At 42.8% G+C, this 22,287-nt stretch overlaps 2 protein-coding genes across 4 annotated transcripts in view; one reads left to right on the top strand and one right to left on the bottom strand.

The window, feature by feature from the left end:
- Nucleotides 1-2,280, top strand: part of LOC118223506 (DDB1- and CUL4-associated factor 6-like) — a 37,257-nt gene extending 34,977 nt beyond the window's left edge. For both annotated transcript variants that reach the window (XM_035410144.1, XM_035410145.1), the window contains 3 exons: nt 49-137; nt 391-496; nt 1,446-2,280. In XM_035410144.1, coding sequence (XP_035266035.1) covers nt 49-137; nt 391-496; nt 1,446-1,501 — 251 coding nt within the window. In that variant the 3' untranslated portion in view covers nt 1,502-2,280. The remainder of the gene's footprint in view (nt 1-48; nt 138-390; nt 497-1,445) is intronic.
- A 133-nt stretch (nt 2,281-2,413) lies between these two features.
- gpr161 (G protein-coupled receptor 161) lies at nt 2,414-14,949 on the bottom strand. 2 transcript variants are annotated; one of them, XM_035410147.1, is made up of 6 exons: nt 14,535-14,949; nt 11,944-12,401; nt 9,727-10,445; nt 6,871-6,978; nt 4,157-4,282; nt 2,414-3,543 (listed from the first exon to the last, which is right to left on the bottom strand). In XM_035410147.1, exons 2-6 carry the CDS (start codon nt 12,315-12,317, stop codon nt 3,245-3,247), a joined length of 1,626 nt encoding a protein of 541 aa, XP_035266038.1. In that variant the 5' UTR covers nt 12,318-12,401; nt 14,535-14,949; the 3' UTR covers nt 2,414-3,244. The 2 variants fall into 2 exon arrangements, with proteins under 2 accessions (XP_035266038.1, XP_035266037.1); XM_035410146.1 differs by having other exon boundaries at nt 11,944-12,361.
- Nucleotides 14,950-22,287: the final 7,338 nt, after the last annotated feature.

Below are 22,287 nucleotides of genomic sequence, written 5' to 3'. Positions count from 1 at the left end.
TAGTAAGAGTCCATTTTCACCGTGATATCATTTTTGGCTTCATTCCAGTTCTTGCTTCTTCTGGAATAGACTACAATATCAAGATCTGGTCCCCGCTGGAGCAATCGCCATCGTTTAATAGAGTGCTTGCTGAAGAGGTACGGTGCCCTGCCTGGGACATTTTTCTACATCCTGTACTTCAGTTGCCCTTTTGACGGATTTTGGGACAACTGCATTTTCAAAAGCGCTCACAAACCACTTGTAATTTCCGTGGTTTTTGTACAGTAAAATATTTGCCAATGAATTTATCATTTCATTTCCATGTATTCAAACGAATTATTTTTTGTACAGCTTACCTTATGAGACTAATGTTAAAGCAAATATTAGATATTTTTCCTCTCTCTCTCTCAGGTGATCACACGTAATGAGCTGATGTTAGAGGAAACCAGGAACACAATCACGGTCCCTGCTTCCTTCATGCTGCGAATGCTGGCCTCACTTAACCACATCAGGGCAGGTCAGCATACCCTTAGCCCCTCCCACCCGCTCTCTCTCTTCCTGCCAGGCACATTAACAGAGTCATTCCAGGAAAATCTTCTTTTTTTTTTTAAATACCCACATCGGGAGCTTCGTGTGCTGCACACGACAAGGGATCTCCTGTTTGAGAACGAGTACAGACAGGTTCGGTCTCGTCTTGTCCGACGGGGGTCACTCGGTCAACTTACCTCAGCCAAAATAACTTCCTTAAGACGTTGCCCAGCGTTGAATTGCGCGGTACAAGAGCTCTATTGTAGAGACAACTGTCGGGAGTGAAGGTATGCGTGTCACGCGCTCAAGACATTTCTGCATCAGAGGCAGCAACACAGCACAGCGTCTGTCTTTCTCAGAAAAAGCTCACTCAGCTCACTGTTCGTGGAAATTTGGGTCAGAACACACTTTTGGGTTGTTAAACGCACGCTTAAAAAAGAACTTTCTCTACTTTAGACCGTGCACTTTCCACTGCTGTTCACACACCTCAAATTAATGTACTTGTAACACATACTGAGAAATATTTTATAAAATATATCTTTTTAATGTTTAATTGGGGCTTACACAGACACGTGAAAATGTAGTTTCTCATTAAGTGGTTTACGGGCTCAGAAGGTTTGGGAGCCACTGAAGTAGCTCACCTTGCGTTGAATTCCAGTCGTTTACTGAGAAGTGCCGCTTCAGCAGTTGCTGGCGATTTGCAGTAATTCACTGGACTTTGATTCATCCTGGACTGTGTAAGCCTCCCAAAGCTCCCAAGCTTTACTGGTTCAGTGACCCTTTAACAGGTAACGTGACCAGCAGTTCATCCTGAGAGAACCTTGAGAGATTCTGCAATGTTTGTGCTGAAAGCGTCCTGATTGATAAGTTGATTCAACGGAGCTCCTGCCTTTACCTTTAAGGGCTCCTTACCCCCGCCCTCCCTTTTCCCGTTGCAGATCGATTGGATGATCGCTCGGAAGGTTCCGGACAGGAGAACGAGGACGAGCAGTAGCCAGCAGTCTCGTCTTTTTATTTATTTTGGTCTAAGTCACTTTTTTCCCCATATCTTACCATGAGTGCAATTTTTCTTTTTTAAAAAATTCTATTGTTTGCAATAAACTGCCTTTGGGACTAATAAGTGTAAATGCAATCAAGGCAATACAAAATATATGGAATGAATGATGCTTGAGGATGTTATGTGCAATATTCTGTTTTCAAGAGCAAATGTTTTTAACTGGATCAGTGTTGAGGTGTGTGTTTTTTTTTTCCATGTAAAACTCATGTCTACACACATGAAGTTATGATTGTAAACATACAGGTTTTTCCACACAGCTTTAAGTAAACTATTTTGTCGTTAAAATTACTTGTCTTCTTTTTCACAAAGTATGTTTAAAAAGCAATGGATGGGTTTCTGTCAGTGCAAATACTTGAAATGTTTTCTAACTGACTTTTTGTAAAGCTTTACCTTTACCCAGATTTCAGAAAATGATTTTATTTGCATCCTCTTTGACCTTCACCTTTAAATTGGCAACATTGCCATTTGTCAACTGTTTATCAAATAAGAAACTTACACTACACATACAGTTAATTTATTCAGCTGGATATTTTACTTAATTCAGATTAAGTACCTTTCTCAAGGGAATGGGCTTGCAACCTCAGAGTTGCCTGTTCCCTAACCATTACACTGCACTGCCACCCTCACTCCTTGCCAAAGCGCTGTATGAGTTTAAAAAAAAAAAAACATGATTATATGGAGGAATAAAAGGATTGAGTGATTCATTTTTTTCCAAGTATTTGGATTGTTTGGTGGTTTCTGAAATACAGGTATAATTTTTGGTTTCAAAGTCAGACAATACTAGGAAGAACTGTACTTATAGGTACAACAGGGGTGTGTGTGTGAGAGAAACACTGCATAAGGCACTTCTGCACAGGTCATCGGTACCTAAAATGTTTTAATACAAAACGTTTCAGTGAAAATCCTTACATCAAAAACTTTGTCCTGAACAGCAGTAACAAAATTTGAATACAGTTTCACTACCTACATTACTGTAGACATGCAATGTCTGTCTTTTCACAATATACAATGCAGTACCATGCTCTTATGATAGCAAATAAAACTCAAGTATTGTATTTTGCACCCCGGATTTGCCATTTCGCAATCACTTTGGCCGTCACAGTTAACGATCAGGCGGTGGGTTCAAATCCAGCTGATCCTCTTGGAAATAGTCAGCCAACTTTCTGGAAGGAGTAGAGTACTCAGTATGCATTTTTTTTCCTCAAGGTTACCATAAAAATAAAAATGTAAAACTAGATCCTACAGACTGGAGTGCAATCATAACAATGCACAAACAGGGAAAACATCCCTCCCAATCAGTAACATGGATAAACATGTATGCTTGGTCCTATGTTTCAAAACCATGACATTCACATCGTGCTTTGCCTCACAAACACAGGCTACAAGACGATGGCACACAGCATTCCATGTAACACAGTGGAATGCCATTTGGAATACCTTGATCTGGATTATGAGCAATCGCACAATCCACACATTAGTTCTGTGTAGAGTTCATGATCCTGGCTGTTACAGTTCAGCCAAAGCTCACCTTTCTCACCTGAAATACTTGAGGGTACTAACCCTCACTGCATATTGTTCTGCATTACAGACTTGACTCAAGCTTCCAAAGAAACTCTGATGGAAGAATAAGTCCAAAGAAACGACTTATCACACATGCACACGCACACGGACACACAAAGACTAGGCACAAATTTCTTCAATTTCTTCGTCCTCTTCCTCGTCCTTGTCATCGTTGACTATTCCTTCATCGATGCTCTCCAGTCTCAGTCTCTGGCCGTCCAGGTATCGGGGTCCCCTGAAGGAGGCCCCCGTGATTCCCAAAGTGGTCTTTGCTGAAAATAAGGCCCCGGACAGGACCTCCTCCCCAAAGAGCTGAACTTTGACATCGCTCTCAATGGCCTTGGCCAAGCAAGATGCGTAGCTGTCCAGAGACTTGTGGATCTCCGCCTTCACTTGGATTGTAGAGGCACTACAATTATCTAAAAAAAAAAAAAAAAAAACATTCAGATATGGATCATAAATACCAATTCAAAGTTTTGTTAGCTGTGATTGACCAAGGCAAGGTGTCTTAAGTCACGCTTCTGGAGCTTACAGAGTCAAGAGCTTGCATGTTTCGTGAATCGAGAAGGAAACCAGCTCAGACCCAATATAAAAACTGACACTTCAAAATTGTGAATAAATGCTATAAAATCTGTTCATACAGTAAGCTCCATAATGATGCTTTGAAATGGAGTACCATGTATAAAAATGGCTGTCATTTCAACATGGTGAAACCAAAATGTATAAAAGTATCCTTTAATAAAAGTTCAGAATGTGCACTTCAACCACACATGAATTTATTACAAATCTAAAATAGAGGATTACAGAACCTAATCAAGAAAAAAAACATCTTTGTTCCAAACATTAGGGAGCTCAATGTATATACAGCTACTCGAAAGATAATGTCGCTGCACAATGTTATTACACTACTGAGGGGAAAAAAACTCAGCATTCTGCTTAGTAATCTGCCTAAAATTCATCAGACAGCAAGTATAAGCTCTCTTAACGCTTGTGTTTCCCACAAAGGTCTGACCCTGCACAGTTAGCGGGTACCTTTGGAATGCTGCTCCACCTGGTCCTCAAAGGTGACTGAGCTCCTCCTCTTGCCGGACAAGAGGCTGTAGTGGGGGGTGTGGGAGTTGTCAGAGGAAAAATTCTCCAGAAGCATGACATCTGTTCCTGCAAAAAAAACATCGACAAAGCCCTCAGGACCCTGCCCTCACGGAGTGTTGCACTGGAGAACTCAAACATTACACACACAGTCAGTCAGTAGAAGTGAATACATAAATGTTACACAACAAGAAGAGCTGATGGTAAGCGATAAGTGTAGCTACTGATAGTAGAACAGTACATAAACAATATAACAATATATAAACAAAAAAAAGTTAGGCACTAAGGTTGATGCAGTGGGGGGGTTGAGGAAGTAGTACTTTAAGTATTAGATGGGTTTGAGGATAGGGTGTTAGATGAAGAATGCAGTTATAGCTAGTTTCCCCAGCACAGATGCGCAGTCAGTGTTAGTTCAACCAGGAAGCAGCGCTAGTGGTTGCGTTTTCAGTCTTTGGCGGAAGGTTACAGTGCCTCGGCCAAAAGGCAAGGAAGATTAGAGGCAAGGGGACAGAGAGCCCATGTTGTTCTCCCTCTGACATTTACGTATCAACAATGAGGCCCCTGCGCACGTTCCTTGTAACACGCCCTACTAATCGCACCCTGCCAAAACATGACCTGTGCACAAAGAATCCAGGCTGGCTGCCACTGGTGCGGGTGACTGCTTCCGGGCTTAGGGGTTTTTCCTGTTGTCAGCCTACATCGAGCTCTTTTCTATCAATACACATACACAGCGACACACGTTTACAAAGCAAGGACTGAGGTGGGGGTTGAGAAAGGAGGGCTAATCATTTTTCCTGGATTTTGCGCTGCGCTCAAAAAAGAATTCTTAGTTCAATCACTCCGTATGCTGTTGCTCGTGTTTGTTGTAGAAGTAGAAATTTAACCCACTATAGCAACTCCTTTGAAACTTTGCTAATCAATTTTCAAATTAATTTTTTGTCTAGCAAAACCAGTCTTCCAAATTGGCATGTTAATATAATTCACATAAATAGTTTCACCAGCATCTGAAGTCATGATAGGCAGAGACCTTGAAGTGAACTGCAAGAGCTAGAGGCTAGGGAAACACAAAACGGATGCGCCTTTCAAGATAAAGTTTAAAAGATAGGAACATGGTATTGACATGTCAAATTACAGAGTGAGATTCACAGAGTACAAAGTACCGCATGCGTGGCCTACAGATAATCCATTTTGTAATCATAAAGATAATGAGACGTAGCCACGAGCATGGTTGATGTACATACAGCCTACTTTTTCGTAACACAAGACCTGGAAGTGGCAGACGTCATCGGGCGTGTTTGGTCAAGATCTTAGAAGCTTCGTTGTGCCAAGCATGGCATTACATTTGCCACACTCTTGTCGTTTTCATTATCACCAGCCAAAAAATACATAAGCATTTTTGTGCAAATTGTTCAACTATACAACGCAATTAAAGTTTTATTATTGCAGTTAGGTTCTTAATGCCCCCAAATAAACATTTTATTGTGCTGTAATCTGCAAGTGAACCAGCACCGAGGTATGCAGCTAATCAGCTTACCTAACCAGGGCAACTCAGTGGACACAAATACCTGCATAAATAAAAGCTCTCCAGGGCTGCAGTAACACAACTTGAAAAAACACAAGTATGCCTCTCCCTCTCCTCTCCTACCCTTTCAGTAGTATGTAGACTATACACAGAGGCACCGGGCTCTTGACAAATCACTTCAGGCAAGTTGAGACGTGCGTCTCACGGATGCTTATAAAGATGACGAGCAGAATGCAGCTGCCCCTGTCTATCTGCGAAAAGGCTCCTCTAACCTCTGAGGGCTCAGGTACAGAGGTCAGAGGTCACTGACCAGTGGGGACTTGGTTTAATAGCTCAATTCTGCACACACAAACTTCAAACAAATCTTTAAAAGGCATTTTATGACGGACCTTCTTCTTTTTTATTATTACCTTTGAATTCCAAGTAGTTGGACGAGTATAGTTTAATGCTTTAGAAATCACAATATTAGTGACAAGTGACCTGATTGTGAAAGCATAAGCCCTTTTCACACATGGAACCAAAAACATTGCTAGGCTCAATCAGCCAGGTTAGGTGATGGTTTTCCCTGGTCACATACAATTCTCCTATATGGAAAGATCTTGTGTTGAGTGTTTACACATGACATGACCTTTCTAGATAGATTAGGCAAGGAAGGATGTTGCTTACGATGTTGCAATGCTACAGGTATGTTAGTGGTACGATGTTGCGCAAGGTACAAACACGTTTTCTAAACAGGTGATGTTTTTGCGTATTCTCCTCAATTCACCAAGACGCCTGGGAGATTTTAGAAGCTTGGATGAGAAACTGAAGAGAAGCTGAGACTACTTTGTCGCAGCTAGGCTCCAAAGATGGAGACGCAACATGCAGTTAAAGTCTACAAAGGCTGTTCGGCAACAGAGCGGCTTGAAAAGAAAGAAACAAAAGCTCATTTTGGAATTAATCTCCTTTAACATTATTTTTCATTTCACTTTTTCCAGAATTTTCTAATCCATCACCAAAAAAAAAAATTAATCTAAGAAGGCAGAAAGGAAAGAATGAAGGAAGGAATGCAGGAAGTCAGTCAGTTAATCAGTGCAAGAACCCACCAAAGTCCTGTGAGCAGTTAGTCAGTCAGTCAGTCAGTGCATGAACCCACCAGAGTCCTGTGAGAAGCTGAAGCCGGTGTCTCCAGTGCTGCTGCTGTGGCCTAAGAGCTGGCCTCCACCAGCCAGCATCGCCGTCAGGTGTGGAGACATACCCAGATCTACAGGATGACATGACAGTCAGCCACGTGACAGAAAACACTCAGTTACATTACAATACAGGCACAGTAAACCAGGTAACACAATACACATTCAGCCACATAACACAACATACGGTCAACCGCATAACGCACAGAATCGGCCACATAACTAATTACACAGTCAGCCACATAGCACAACACACTCAGAAAAAAGCAGCAATACCCAGACCTGCAAAACAACACAATCAGTCAGTCAGACATATGGCAGCATTTTCCATCAGGTGTGGTGACATTTCCAGAGCTACAGGATGTCATGAGTCAGCCACACAACAGGACACACTCACTCACACTAAGAGCTATACTCAGATCTGCAGTATAACACAACGTCAGGTAACAAACACAACAAACACATTCAGCCATATAACGCAACACACAGTCAGATACAAAACATAACACACTCGGCCAGAAACAGCTATAACCAGACCTGCAAGACAACACGATCAGTCCCTGATAACATGCCTGATAACATAACACAGTCCATCAGCCAGACAGCTACACCCCAGTCTGCAGAATAACAGTCAGTCAGACAACACTAAAGCTGGGTGGTATCCAGATTTTGACACTATCATACCATTAATGGTTCCATTAGCTGTCCATAACTGACTGCACAGCCATTTTTTCCTTACATAAGTGCAATGGGTCTTTTCTTTAACAAAATGTAGCCACTGCACATATGTCTGCATGACAGTTTTATGGCAACACTCAGTGGCAACATTTTCCTATGACATTCGCACTGTGGCAAACAGAAAAGATTTGTACTTGACTTGGGTATTCCCTGGCACAGGCTATACCCAGGTGTGGGCTACACATTCCATTCGAAATTACATACTGCAACAACAGGCTCCTTTCTTTTTAGTTCCATCTATTTTCCTGATCAAAATATATCCATACAGTAAGCTAGCTATATCTAAATCTAGCCACATAGTAAGCTATCTATATCAAAATCTATCCAAATGGCAGGCTTGTGATAGCAAAAATCTACCCATACAGCTAGCTAGTTATGACAACATCTAGCCTATGCATAGGCCTATAGCTAGCTAGTTATAACAAAAACTATTTATATAGCTAACTAAATATAGGAAAATATATCCATATAACTATATTAAACCTTTTTAATTTGACTCCTCAACTGCTGCAAATTGTATACCGCAGCTACAGGGTCGCACGGTTTCCATAAAAACTGGATCTTTTTTCCATAAGAACTGAAAATTGAAATGGACATAAAGGCCTACTGTACAAAAAATGAAATATTTCATAGTGAAATAGTCCAACCCTAAACAACACAGTCAGTCACTCATAATGGTAAAAAAGTAACTTTTCCCATAAAAAAATAATAAAATAGGCTATATAGTTTAAATCACATTGCTTCCCACCCCCACTGCAACGTAGCCCACAGCACATGTTATCGCCAAATGATGACCTAATGTGTTTTTCAAACGCGTCTCTGTTCGACATCGTCAGCATCTGCAGAGGACTCATTCAGCAAAAAAAAGAAACTATTTCAATGGAGCTCAGAACAAATGGCGAAACTGCCCAAATCCTTTCAGCACAATGGCCGGACTTAAAAGACTGGACTGAATGACGGGATGAGGGAAAAGTAGGTCAACATGTGGCGTTTTGAATGTCGACACAGCAAATTGGTTTGGCTTCACCCAGACAAACCAATCACTTATTTTTAAATTTCATTTTTTTAAATTTAATGCAGGAACAAGAAAATGAATGTGAAGACAGGGCGACGGCTGCCTTCTGCTCTCAGGAATGCTACATGCTTGTCACTGGGGGCTTTTGTTTGCTCGCTTTTTTTTGGGACCGAGGAACATTTTTGCTTTCCAAGCTTCGCATAGGCTAGGCTTTTATACGGCCGACACAAAAATGCCATTCATCCACATTCCTTTGATGTGGTTCCCCCTGGAAGTGCAGACTTCTGAGGGCAAGGATTCCCAAATGGCTTCGATTCAGCAGCTGGCTGAGAGGACCCTTGCTGGTAAAAGCAAGCAAAAAAAAACCGCCTTGTCGGAAGTCTCGCTACAGACCACAAACGTTATTTAAGAAACTCCGGACGGTTCCCTAAACTTATATTCCCACAGGTTGACCTCTTTATTTTTACAGAAAAACAAGCATTTATTCTGTGCCGTTTAAATTACGGTCTTCCCTGCTAGCGTTGTCTGTCTGAGACTGTTCCCTTCAGGCTCTGCAATTACCCAGCCATTATGCCTGAGCAGATGGGAGAAGAGTCAAAATCACACCCGTCTCTGTGATGTGAAAAAAGTTGGTAGAAGAGAAAATGACTTCGCTCAAGGCTGAGAATAACACCGAGAGCTTGAGGAGAATAGCAGGAGGACATCACTGCTTCAAATGGTGCAGACACATTGGCTTTAATAAGCCAATGTGCAGCACACGCAGATACCCTGGTGCAGCTGTAAACATACTACATGTAAACACTGCCATGCAGAGACAGCGGCTGTAATAAACACACTGACTGCAGTGCAGGTACTGCTAAACAGATCATGATCGGGGTCCGTTCAGGTTCAACTCAGTCAATTCAGGAATTTAACACATTCATCAATTGAAAAATCCCATATAGAATATTACTGGAATTTATATATTAATTAATTGAATGAATTCAGTAAACTGAAAATAAAATTGACCCCAACCCTGCTGTAGACCCCCTGACCACGATACAGACATGCACTGGCCCGACCCTCTCACCCGTGATGCGGTTGGATATGCTGAACAGTCGGGACGTCCTGTGCCGGGTTACGAAGGACTCCCGGTAGTAGCGGTCCCCGAAGCACATGCCGAGGAGCTCCTTCCGCACCGTCTTGTTCCACAGCCCGTATATGAGCGGGTGACAGATGGCGCTGGTGAACGACAGCCAGGTCACCAGGGTCTCCAGGCGGGGCGAGACGCTGCCCTTCCCCCACAGGGCCTCGGAGCTGATCACGGCCACGTAGGGGCCCCACGTCACCAGGAACGTCCCCAGGACCACCAGGATGGTGACGAAGGCCTTGCACTGGCTGCCCGAGTACACCAGGCTCTTCCTGCTGCTGTTGGAGGAGGTGGAGGTGTTGGAGTTCTTCCGCCCGTTCTTCTGGGCCCCGCCCGGCTCCTCCTGGGCCACCACCGTGCCGCAGTGGACCTTGCGGGCCTTGACCCGCGCCACCCGGAAGATGACGCCGTAGCAGACCAGCATGGCGGCGAAGGGCAGCAGGCTGCACCAGGCCACCCAGAAGGCCGTGTAGCTGGCCTCGCGGTGCCAGGCGGCCGTGCACGTCCACTTGAAGCGGTCGAACTCGAAGGCGGACCAGCCGAAGAGCGGAGGCAGGCAGCCCACCAGGGAGTGCAGCCACACGTAGACGATGGCCACCGCCGCCCGGTTCCCCGTGATCTTCATGGGGTAGACCATGGGGTACAGCACGGCGTAGTACCTGCCCAAACACACAACTGACATCAGGCTTTTCAACAGTGGCTAACATGCAGCGGGTTTACATGCAGTTTCCTAACACTATAAATACTGCATATTTGTTTATTACTATGTGTTTAATTCAAGTTTTAACACAACATTTGAATGTGCATTAGGGTGGGTCTGAGAAAATGCATAATTTGTTAATGAAGTCGGTTGCCAGCTCAGAAGGTTTGGGAACCAACTGCCACAGACAACTTGCCCAAACATAGACATATGTACAGCAATGGTGTTCACCTCACCTAGACATGTGGTCTAATAGAGCTCTCCCACAGCCACAGAATTAACCAACGGCTGCCAATCATTCTGGCAGTTAAGAAGCAAACCAGCACTTCCAAAGGGAAGACTACAGTTTGCTCACAAATGTGGGGAAAATCTAGCTTTTTTAAGCAGACTGCGTTCTCAGTCTGTAAAGTGTTTGGCAAACAACAGCTTACATTCACTACCACAGGTGCACAACCTTCTATGTTATTAGTTGCAAATAATGAATATGAATCATGAGTTTGATCCCAGGTGGATGAGGCCATTTTAAAAATAATGAACAGTTCAGCTGCCGCTGAGAAGAACAAAGATGCTGCACAAGAATAATACAAGAAGGAAAATACATTTTGAGTCTGGCTCCTCCCAAGGTTTCTTTCAATTGTTCCACCAAGGGAGATTTTCCCTGCAACTGTTGCCCTTGGCTTGCTCTGGTGGGGTTCTAGGCCAGAATCTGCTGCAAAGCTTATTGGGGAAAAAAAATATTTTTTAAAATATTTATATTATATTTTATTTGATAAAAGTTCAGGAGAAGGACCAATGCAGAAAAACCGAATATGGGTGTGAACTCTTTTCGTCAATGTATCATGCAATGAAGACAGGCTGTTTTGCATCAATATCTGTGGAAAATGCGATTCACATAAGGTAAAAAATGTTTTGTGGTCATTAGATTGTGACAAGCTCTCAGTGAGCTCCAAAAAATGTTTCAAATAGCCTACCCCATACGAGACAAATGGCAAGAACCAGGTAAGCAATATAGCCTACTGGTAGTAAGGAGGTTGTTGTGACTCATTCTGTAGAAGGCTAGGATACACATCCAGAATGTAAAAGGTTATTTCATTTAAATGAAGAAAAACTAAAAGAAATGTTATTAAATAAGCACAAAAACACCCCATCGTGCATCAGTGGTTAAAAACAATTTCCATTGACAACTCAAGGAAAAACAGCGCCAGACCTGACTATCCACATTTCCAAACCAGTAGTTTTATGTGCATAATCACTACAGCCCTACGTGGTAGTTAACTATAATGTAACTATAATGATCTAGAACCAAGACATCATCAAAAATCCTTAACGACGATCATATGTGAATATAGAAAAACATCACACAGCAGCAGAAAAACCTGAACTTATGACATTGGATAGGGGTGCTTTGGGGGTGGGGAGACGCAGGCTGAAGAGGAATGCTAAGACCTGCGCCGTACCTGTCTATGGCAATGGCCCCCAGGGTGAGCATGCTGGCCGAGCTGATGAGCAGGTAGAGCAAGGCGGTGAAGTTGCACCACACGACCCCGAACATCCACTCGCGCCGGACCGAGCTGGCGGCCACAAAGGGCAGGACCAGCACCGAGAGCAGGAGGTTGGACAGCGTCAGGCTGAAGACGAACTTGTTGCTGGGCGTCAGCAGGTAGGGCTTCTTGTACAGGGTCACCACGATGAGCAGGTTGCCCAAGCAGACGAGGAGGGCGATGGCCACGATGAAGACCGACTCCACCACCGCGGCGGCAGCCGCTCCGTCGCCATCGGCGACACCCGCTGTGACGTTCCCCACTGACGTCCCATTCCTGCTGCCGTTCATTGTGGGTAACCGGAACGCCGGAACCGGGGGCTCATACTGGGCATCTGGCAGGGATGGAGGGCACGAACACTCACTCTCATGTCACTGATAAAACAGTAATAAGAAAGCTGTGATATCACTTTAGGAGCTCCCTTTTAGATTTTTACACATTTAGCAAATGCCTTTATCCAAAAGCAACTTAACAACTTACAATGTTTACATAAAATCCATTTATACAACCGGCCATTTTAATGAAGTAATCCAAGCGAGTTGCCTTGTTCAAAGATACAGCCCCACGTCCAACCTGAGTTGCAAGCCCTGTTTCCTAACCATCAATCATGGAGCATGTTGATAACAGCCAATAGAAAACAGCAAATGGTGATTACATTTTCTGGCTATACTTCTGGCTATACCTCCAGGATACCTGTAGAAATTACCAGGAAGTAGACAGAAACTGACTGACTGAACAACATGGGTATTGTTGGTTGTGACAATGCACTCTGTTATTGGTGGAACTCCTCCCTATTTTCTACAGGTAAGATGGTATCGCAACTGCCTTATCCAGATATCACTATTCCTACCTACACACTGACCAGGGTGTTCCATTAGCACACCTGCTTGCAATATGCAGAGAAACGTAGGGGAAAACTGAAGGTATGTTAGCAGACCTTTGGGTAATGGCTAATACTGAGAGCCATACTTGCTGACCTAATATCTTCCATTACTGAGTTTGCCTGAAATTCTCCAATGGAATACAATGCAGTCATGTTTCATAGCCAGGTTTCTTTAGTCCTCCCAAGATTTAAGATTTCAAAAGAAAGAAAAATGCCAAGTTTCTTTATTTTAGGATTGTTCATCAGTGTCATCAGATCTGTTAGTGAAGTCTTCCTCAGTCACAACCTAACATTGCCTGCTTTGAGGTTAAAGGGCAAATTATGGAAAACCACTTCCTGTATACAGACTGCTGATGATTTAAATCAGTCTTTGTAACATTTGTTCATAAGTAAATGAAGTATCAATGTAATAGACATTATTTTAACTATAGTACGATTTTTTCTAATTAATCCTTGCAAATGCAATTGGTTTCACACTAGTGTCATTTAAATAATTTCTGAGATTATGATCCCTCCAATGAACCCCAGAGGATAAAGGGTGGAGGAAAAAAGTCAATGCTCTCAGTTCACAAAATCAGGAATTTATACAAGCGTGTATCACATCAGTTACAGGTGTAACCCAACTGCTACTGAATAAAATGCAGCTTGACTAGTAAAGCCTGTGAATTTCCCATATACATACGTAGAGGCATACAGCTGTCCACAGGTTTGATATGCATTTTAAAATTTTAACAGCCAACGGTTCAATAGCAATTATTTAAAAATTATTTGACCACAAAACTCATAGCTTATGTTGTGGAGTCATTAAGGTGTTCACAAGTTTTAACGTGATTTTATTCATTTAGAAGTGAAACTAGCCTATGTGTGTACACATTGTTAATGGAATTCCTATGTAGTTTGGCGTCAGGGCATTCTTGCCCTAAGGACTTCACAAATTGGCAGCTGCTATATTTGGAAGTCGATTCTATGTTTTACCCCATAGTTCTCCCAAAATATTGCTGGGCCTCATTCCTTTAATGGCCCGGGGATTTCCTGAAGTCTAGCCAACCGATTCCTTTGAAACCGATACAAATAAACGAAACAGAGAGAACCTTCCCATTTAAAAAAGTGGCTATGCACTGGAGTATTACAGTTACGGTATATGAAAATCTCATACCCTCGATATTTGAATGTTTACAACCAATATAAACACGTTTCGTGTACTTTCCATTATTTAGTTTACGATAGCCTATGCTAAAATGTCATGTAAAATAGTAAAGTGAATTCCATAAAATACAATAAAAACATGCAGTCAGTTCGTGTTTTAATTCTCAGATTGCAGAACATTTTTCTGTGAAAATTACATTAATCTGACTTGAGTCTTATGTGAACAAACATGCAATGTTAACGTGCGGGTTTACACACAATAAATAGCTACACTCCAGTTATGCAACGGTCAGTGTTAAATTTCGCTCGGGAAAAGTTATGGTTATGTATGCAACTTTATGTACTTGTAAACGTATTCAGCCTGATTTAAGTCCCCACATGTATTAGTTCACGACGAGAAAGTGGATCACTAGCAAAAACTTTCCCTTCTTTGTCCGCACGATAACCATCCTCTTTCCTCCTTCACCAGTTCACTCACCTCGTACGCGCTGTTGCAAACTTGCATCTCCTCCCGAACAAGATTCAAACAAGCAGGCTAAAATTCCTTAGTGGCTCGGTGCTATTAAAATATACATTTATTTTGTTCCTGTACTCCAAACTCCCTACTTAATCGGCTGATTTAAATCAAGACAGGCAGTTCCTGGCAACAATGGCGTCCGACTCTCTTAGTCCGTCTCCCTCTCAGTTCTCCCTCCTAGCTGGCGAGTTCCCCCATCTCAACAACGCTGCTAGTGGGTGGTCTGGTATGGCTGCAGCAAACTAGCAAGCAAGCTATCTGATTTGCCCCAGGGTACCAAGACAAATAGGCCATTCCATAGGAAACGTGCTCTGAAATGTTCCCTTTGGATTGCCTGATTGCTTTAAATGTGTTACTTTTGCAAGACATTCGTTTAAGTGAGTTAGTCAACGTTAACTAGCTACTTTATACTTCACTTTCTCCACAATGTATTGCATCAGGCCAAAAAAACAAAAAAAAACAAAAAAAATAGAAATTGATGTTTAAAAATTATATTAACCGATGACATGTTTAAATTAACTTTAATAATGAATACATTTAATTATAAGTTTTAGTTACAAGCTAGTAGTAGTAGTTTCAGCACTCTGGACCACCAAGATAGATCAAACATTCCCGCAGTAAACTTCACCCTTGTCACGTGAAGTAATCTCAACCTATCAGCTATGGGAATTTAAATTGTTTTTCTCCTCGCATACAACGCGCACTTGTCGTTGATTGGGTTTTATTGCCTACTCTCGCGAGCAGGCTAATCGCGGGCCTGTAGGTCCGTTTTGTATTCGAAGAGATATGCGATTTTATAGGCTGACGGAGAGGGAATATGACTGCGATCCAAACCCGGGAGAGTTCTGCTCAAACACATCTTACGTCAGAACATGTTTCATTTAGATGTTTTAATACATTATGTTCATAAAATAAAAGAAAAAAATAAAATAAACATAGTGCAATAACATAAACATAGTGCAAACAGTAAACAATAAACAATAGTGCAAGGGGACAAAGTGTTATAATATATAACTAAAGATCTATCTAAGATCTAAAATCTTAATTAATTCATGGTGATTTAAGTCTATGAATTTCTGCTTTGAAATTATTTAATTTAGGCTTGTTAGACACAAACATAGTATTGTCATCCGGGGCAATTCTTGTCATTTGTAGGTGAAAACTGAAATTGTATTGAATGTAGAGGGAATTCTGACAATAACAGCTCATCATCCAAAATACAAGGAACTTTTAGTATTGATCTAAAAATGTCCACAACATACAAGTTGGCAATGAACATAATAAATCTTGCTTAGGCAGGCAGTGCCTGCTTTACATATTTTTATTATTTTAGTCATATGCAAACGTATTATTATAGATTAAATCAAACACACACACGCACACACACGCACAAGCACATGCATGCACGCACGCACAGACACACACACACACACACACACACACATTTCATCCTGATTACTCACATTAAAGATTTGGTGCCTGGACACTGTTCATATAAAAATGATTACTGACATTCAATAGCCATATGAATACCCATACCAAAAAACGTTGCACTGGAACTGGGCTCAAACATCCATTCTCACATTGAGAGAATAATATATTTTGACAACTAGGAGTGTGAATTAAAGGCTTGACAAACTTGACAGTTTGACTGATTGTTCATTGGCTGATTATGATTCAGTATCCTCAAGTGACTGACTGAGGCATAAGCACTGGCTCACCAAGAGAGGTAATTGGGCTCAGTTAATGTCATGATTAAAGCAGCTGAATGCTAAGTCTGGTGAAAATAAAGGGAAACAGATTGACACATATACAACCAATATCCGTATCTGAAGAAAAAATGCCTTCATTTTATTGTTGTGTTGGAGGATGGACTGGATTTGAACACCCTACTGCCATCTGGAACATTCACTGCCAGTATTTCTACTTTGGCAAGATGCTAATGTGGTACTATCCAAATTATTATGGAAATTATGAGTACAGTCATCAACACAGAGTGATACATGTCTTTTAATTTTCAGCATTGAACAAAATAGTGGACTTATCAGGCTGAATACCTTCAAGACTACTCCCTTTGAATAAAGAGGTTTACATCGTTAATACCACAGTATAGGGAAAGGAAGAAATAAAATGTCTCGAACCAGAGTTGTTCTGCATTCTTAAAAAGGAATTGAGATTGGTAAAGACCAAAGACAATTTTAACTTTACAGTTAGAGTTATTGTTAGCTGGATGGCTGAAATCATAATGAATCACAAAGAAAGGTGTCCTTTGAATTATACAGTGAATCGGCAAGAGTAAATGGCACAGTTAGATCCTTGTGAAAGGAACATGTAAAGCAACTGAACTCTCAGTGCTTTGGGATAATCCATTTCCCATGCCAACTGTTTTCTCAGAATACCTAATACACCAGAACATTCCAAACATACAGTAATTCCAGTTGGTTGTGTCCAATAAGGTTGCAAGTGTACAGCCATCATAATCCAGATCGATTCAAATTCAAAGAGCTTTGCAGATTTAAATCTCGAGGTAGATTTGATGGTTTTACATGGTCTGCTGCCATGTATTACATTACATTACATTACATTACAGGCATTTGGCAGACGCTCTTATCCAGAGCAACGTACAACAGAGTGTATAACCATAACCAGGAACAAGTATGACGAAACCCCTAGAGAGAAGTACCGGTCCAAGTACAGGGAACAACCGCATAGTTCAACTTGGACTCTGGTGGTTAAACTGATTAACACTAACAACGAGAACGGCAACAACGCAATCTATGGAAAAATAAAAATAAATAAAAATACAAGTAGTCGTTAAGACTGGCACATCAACTAAGTCACCTATTAAACAGCTGCCTAGTTACAACCCTAAGTTTAGTCATTTACAGGGGGGGAAGGGAGGGATGGGGAGAGGTGCAGCCTGAAGAGGTGGGTCTTCAGTCGTCGTTTGAAATGGGTCACAGTCTCAGCTGTTCTGACCTCCACAGGGAGGTCATTCCACCATCGTGGGGCCAGAACAGACAGGAGACGTGTTCTGGAAGTGCAGGTGCGAAGAGGGGGAGGTGCTAGGCGTCCTGAGGTAGCAGAACGGAGGGATCTGGCTGGCATGTAGGGTTTGAATATCTTGTGAAGGTATGCTGGGGCTGATCCCTTGACTGCCTGGTATGCTAGAACCAATGTTTTGAATTTGATGCGAGCTATAACAGGCAGCCAGTGGAGGGTAGTGAGCAGGGGAGTTACGTGGGAGTGTCTGGGGAGGTTGAAGACCAGACGAGCCGCAGCATTCTGAATGAGCTGCAGGGGTCTGGTGGCAGATGCCGGTAGTCCAGCCAGAAGAGAGTTGCAGTAGTCTAGGCGGGATAGAACCATTGCTTGGATCAGGAGCTGGGTTGAGTAGGTGGTGAGAAAGGGGCGGATTCTGCGGATGTTGTATAGGAAAAATCTGCATGCCCGGGTTACTGCTGCAATGTTGTTGGAGAGGGACAGCCTGTTGTCCATCATCACTCAGAGATTCTTGGCGCAGGGTGATGATGTCACTACGGTGTCCCCTAAGGAAATGGAAAAGTCGAGGAGGGGAGAGGATAGAGCAGGAATAAAGATTAGCTCCGTCTTTCCCGGGTTGAGTTTCAGGTGGTGATTGTCCATCCAGCTCTGTATGTCCCTCAGGCAAGCGGAGATGCGGGCGGGGACCTGTGTGTCCGATGGGGAGAAGGAGAGAAAGAGTTGCGTGTCGTCGGCATAGGAATGATAGGACAAGCCATGGGCAGATATTACAGGGCCAAGGGATCTGGTGTACATGGAGAAGAGAAGGGGACCAAGGACTGAGCCCTGGGGAACTCCGGTGGTGAGGGGATGGGGTGGTGATATCTTACCCGCCCAGGCAACCTGGAAGGAGCGGTCAGAGAGGTAGGACTCAATCCAGTCAAGGACTGTGCCGCGGATCCCTGTTGCTGCCAGGGAGGACAGGAGGGTAGAGTGGTCCACAGTGTCAAATGCAGCGAAGAGGTCTAGAAGAATTAGGACAGAGGAGAGGGAGGCTGCTCGTGCGGCATGGAGTGACTCACTGACCGAGAGGAGTGCAGTCTCAGTCGAGTGGCCAGGCCTGAAGCCAGACTGGTGGGGATCAAGCAGGTTGTTCTCAGAAAAGAAAGCAGAGAGCTGGTTAGATGCAGCACGTTCAAGTGTTTTGGATAGGAAAGGGAGGAGAGATACCGGGCGGTAGTTCTGAATGACTGAAGGATCTAGTGTGGGTTTCTTCAGCAGCGGGGTGATGTGGGCCTTCTTGAAGGATGAGGGGAAACATCCAGAAGATAGGGATGAGTTCACGAGGGAGGTGACAAAAGGGAGGATGTTTGGTGTGATTGCTTGAAGGAGAGATGAGGGGATAGGGTCGAGGGCGCAGGTGGTAGGGCGGTGGGTGAGCAGAAGCTGGGAGACTTCAGTGTCTGAGAGGAGAGAAAATGTGGAGAAACAGGGGGCGGAGGACGCAGAGGGGGCGGAGGACGCAGAGGGGGCAAAGGAGCTGCGGATGTCTGCAATCTTTTCGTCAAAGAATGCTGCAAAGTCATCTGCAGTGAAGGAAGACTGGGGTGGAGGAGGTGGCACGCTGAGGAGAGAAGAGAAAATAGAGAAAAGTTGACGAGGGTTAGAAATGGAGTTATGAATTTTGGTTTGGTAGAATTTTGCCTTAGCGGCAGTGACAGAAGAAGAAAACTCTTTCAGGAGAGACTGATAGACTGAGAGGTCAGATGGGTCCCTGGATTTGGCCCACTTCCTCTCAGCAGCGCGGAGGGTGGCCCTGGAGGTGCGCAGGATGTCAGACATCCATGGACTGGGAGGGGATGAACGTGCTGGCCTAGGGACGAAGGGGCATAGGGAGTCGAGTGCTGAGGAGAGAGATGACGTCAGGGTGGAGGATGCAGAGTTAGTGGGGAGCTTGGAAAATGATTGAAGAGTGGGGAGGGAAGCAGTCACTCTGTGAGCAAGAGAAGAGGGTGATAGGGAGCGGAGGTTACGGCGGACAGTGACAGTGGGGATGGGAGGGGGAGAGGGAGGGTGTGGAGAGAGGGGGAGGGAGAAGGAGATGAAATGATGGTCAGACGTATGCAGGGGGGTAACCGTAAGATTGGAGCTGGAGCAGGTCCTCAGGAAGATCAGGTCTAGGAGGTTGCCTGCCTTGTGGGTTGGAGGAGAGTGTTGTAGGGAGAGGTCAAAGGAGTGAAGTAGTGATCATATTCTATCCAGTGAATGACAGCTTGGATGAATTTCAAGAATATCAGACCATACGTGGACTCTCTGTTTAAAAAAAAATCACTTCTTGGATAAATGGATAGTAAAAGAAATATTAAGCATACTACCTGAGCTGCTCAGTGAGGAATAATATAACTTCTCAAATGCTCATATTATCTGTCACATTCTGTACATGACATGACAAAAACTACACATAATTTACACACAGTAAAATGTTCAGTGTTGGACTGGATTGGATCCACATGTACTCTGTCAGAGTTGAATTAACACTGGACATTTTATTGTGCAGCAACAGATAAAAAGCATTTAACATTATAGCATATCACAGGGCTGTGTTCTGTGTTAAATTTGGTTTTAATCCTGCAACCTCCCTACCATTCTGTTTTAAATATCCCCATTTCATGACTTGCATGCTTGGAACATGGGAGAAAGGGAAGGGAACTGTGGGAAACAGATATCTTTGGGCAGTATAGGCACAGGAGAAAGGCCTTCACACACAAGGGGTTATGCTGCATAGAGACGGTTCTCTTTACATGTGCATCTGATCTACAGTGAGAAGGTTGCTTATTCTCGAGGGCAGTTAGGGGAAGCCACAGTCAAAGCACTCACCAGGAAATCCATCAGACCGTGAAATTAATAAATGCAAATAAGAGGATGATGCTAGTTGCACTCATATGAATGTCAATATTTAATGCAGGTGCAAGAATCGAATCTGTAGTTTGCAGAATTACCTTTTACTGTTTTAATGAATTATTAAATTATACATTACTGCATTACATGCCAAACATGAAATTGGGATGTGAGTGCCCTCACTGCAGAGAACAATTTTGGGGGACCTAGGCAGCTGGGTGGCTCATTCTGTTAATTAGAATTAGAATTGTCCATTAAATATTGCACGAAATGGAAATTTTCCTTCAGCTCAGAGTGCATAACAAAGAACACATCAGGGACAGAGGAAATATATCAGTGATTAAAAACCGTATTAGTCATCAGGCCAACATAAAAATCTTTTTGAAACACCTCCTGATCACTATTCACTACTACATCCTCATTTCCAAGTCTCTGATCAGTTCATTTTTGAGGGAGATTGCAGAGATAACAAATGATCATTAAGAAACTGGCCTCCAAGGTCTGGTATCTAATCTGGATCTTGTCAACCAGAGACACAATTGGCTGTGCCCTTGAAAGGGTAGGGGGGATTTTGGTACTTTGTGCGCCCCTATAGTCCTTTGGCCAGGAATCCACACAAGCTTGCACAAACCCCACGTGAAGTTTTCTCCTCTGACTCAATGCCTGTGTGGGTTTAATTGGTGAACTCTAGAATGAAAAGGAGCAGTGGCAAACACAATGTCTTTTGAATATAATAAATATAATAAACTATAGTGCATTATCTTGCATTCATGGGTCTGTATATTTATTTTGAGAAAGATTATATCGCTGTCAAATTTGCTGTCAAAGTTTGTAGGCGCTTGACTGCATGAGTGTGAGATTTGTATGAAATTTGTAAGATGCTACGTGTGAGACTTGGGATCTTTAAATAGGATTGTCAGTGTCTCAATGGTATGTATGTGGTTGTGCCTTGCCTACACATATTAGCATAGTTCTGTACAATTACCTCCTGTTGCTGCCCACGCTCCTACTGTAACTGTGATGGCACTCCTCTGCGTTCACCGCCTCCAGTTCTTTTAGTCTGCAAGGGTACATTTTTTTATGCTAAACGTCTAGCAGATTAGCATATCCAGACATGATCTGCCTACTCAGGGTCATTAGTCTGCTGTGTGTTCAACAAGGCAAACATTAGCGACTGTTGCAGAAACTGACAGTCTGAAAAGGCAGCATGCAGTGAACAAAAACAGAAGAGAAAGATGCTCAGTGAACAAGTACGTTCACAATCATTTGGCTGTTATGATTCATTTTAATGTATGTCATAAATGTTCCTAACAACAATCTTGAATCAACTTCACTCTGTGAAATAAAGCCAAAGAAAACGGATTTCCATAGAAATCTTAACTGTTACAGCAGAGTAATACAGGAACATAGGACATAGTAATATACATAGCCCTGAATGATCTTCCCTGTTTAATCCACACCTTGGTGGAACTCTCAGAGGCTGATTTTTATTTTTATTTTTTATGAGAGCAGTACCACATGTCCTTCACCAGAGCAGCAATTAGCTACTTGATGGACATTGTCATGGAAATAGAACAGCATATTGTGAATGTGTGTCTAAATAGTAATTAACATTTCATTTCACATGAGTGAATTAAAAAAATTGCAACACCTTCAAGTGGCAATAATATGCATAGATGCTCACATATCATGAAGTGTTTATATTTTATGATCTTGAAAATACATTAGCACTAGCAGCAATTAATTAAAAATGTTATCACTTCGGATGAAGTGACTCCCACCTCACTCCTCTGCTGAGGTCACTCCACTGGCTACCGGTCGCTGCTAGGACCAG

The sequence above is a fragment of the Anguilla anguilla genome, chromosome 3, assembly GCF_013347855.1.
Source record: "Anguilla anguilla isolate fAngAng1 chromosome 3, fAngAng1.pri, whole genome shotgun sequence".
Taxonomy (NCBI): domain Eukaryota; kingdom Metazoa; phylum Chordata; class Actinopteri; order Anguilliformes; family Anguillidae; genus Anguilla; species Anguilla anguilla.
This window is presented reverse-complemented; position numbering and strand designations above follow the sequence as displayed.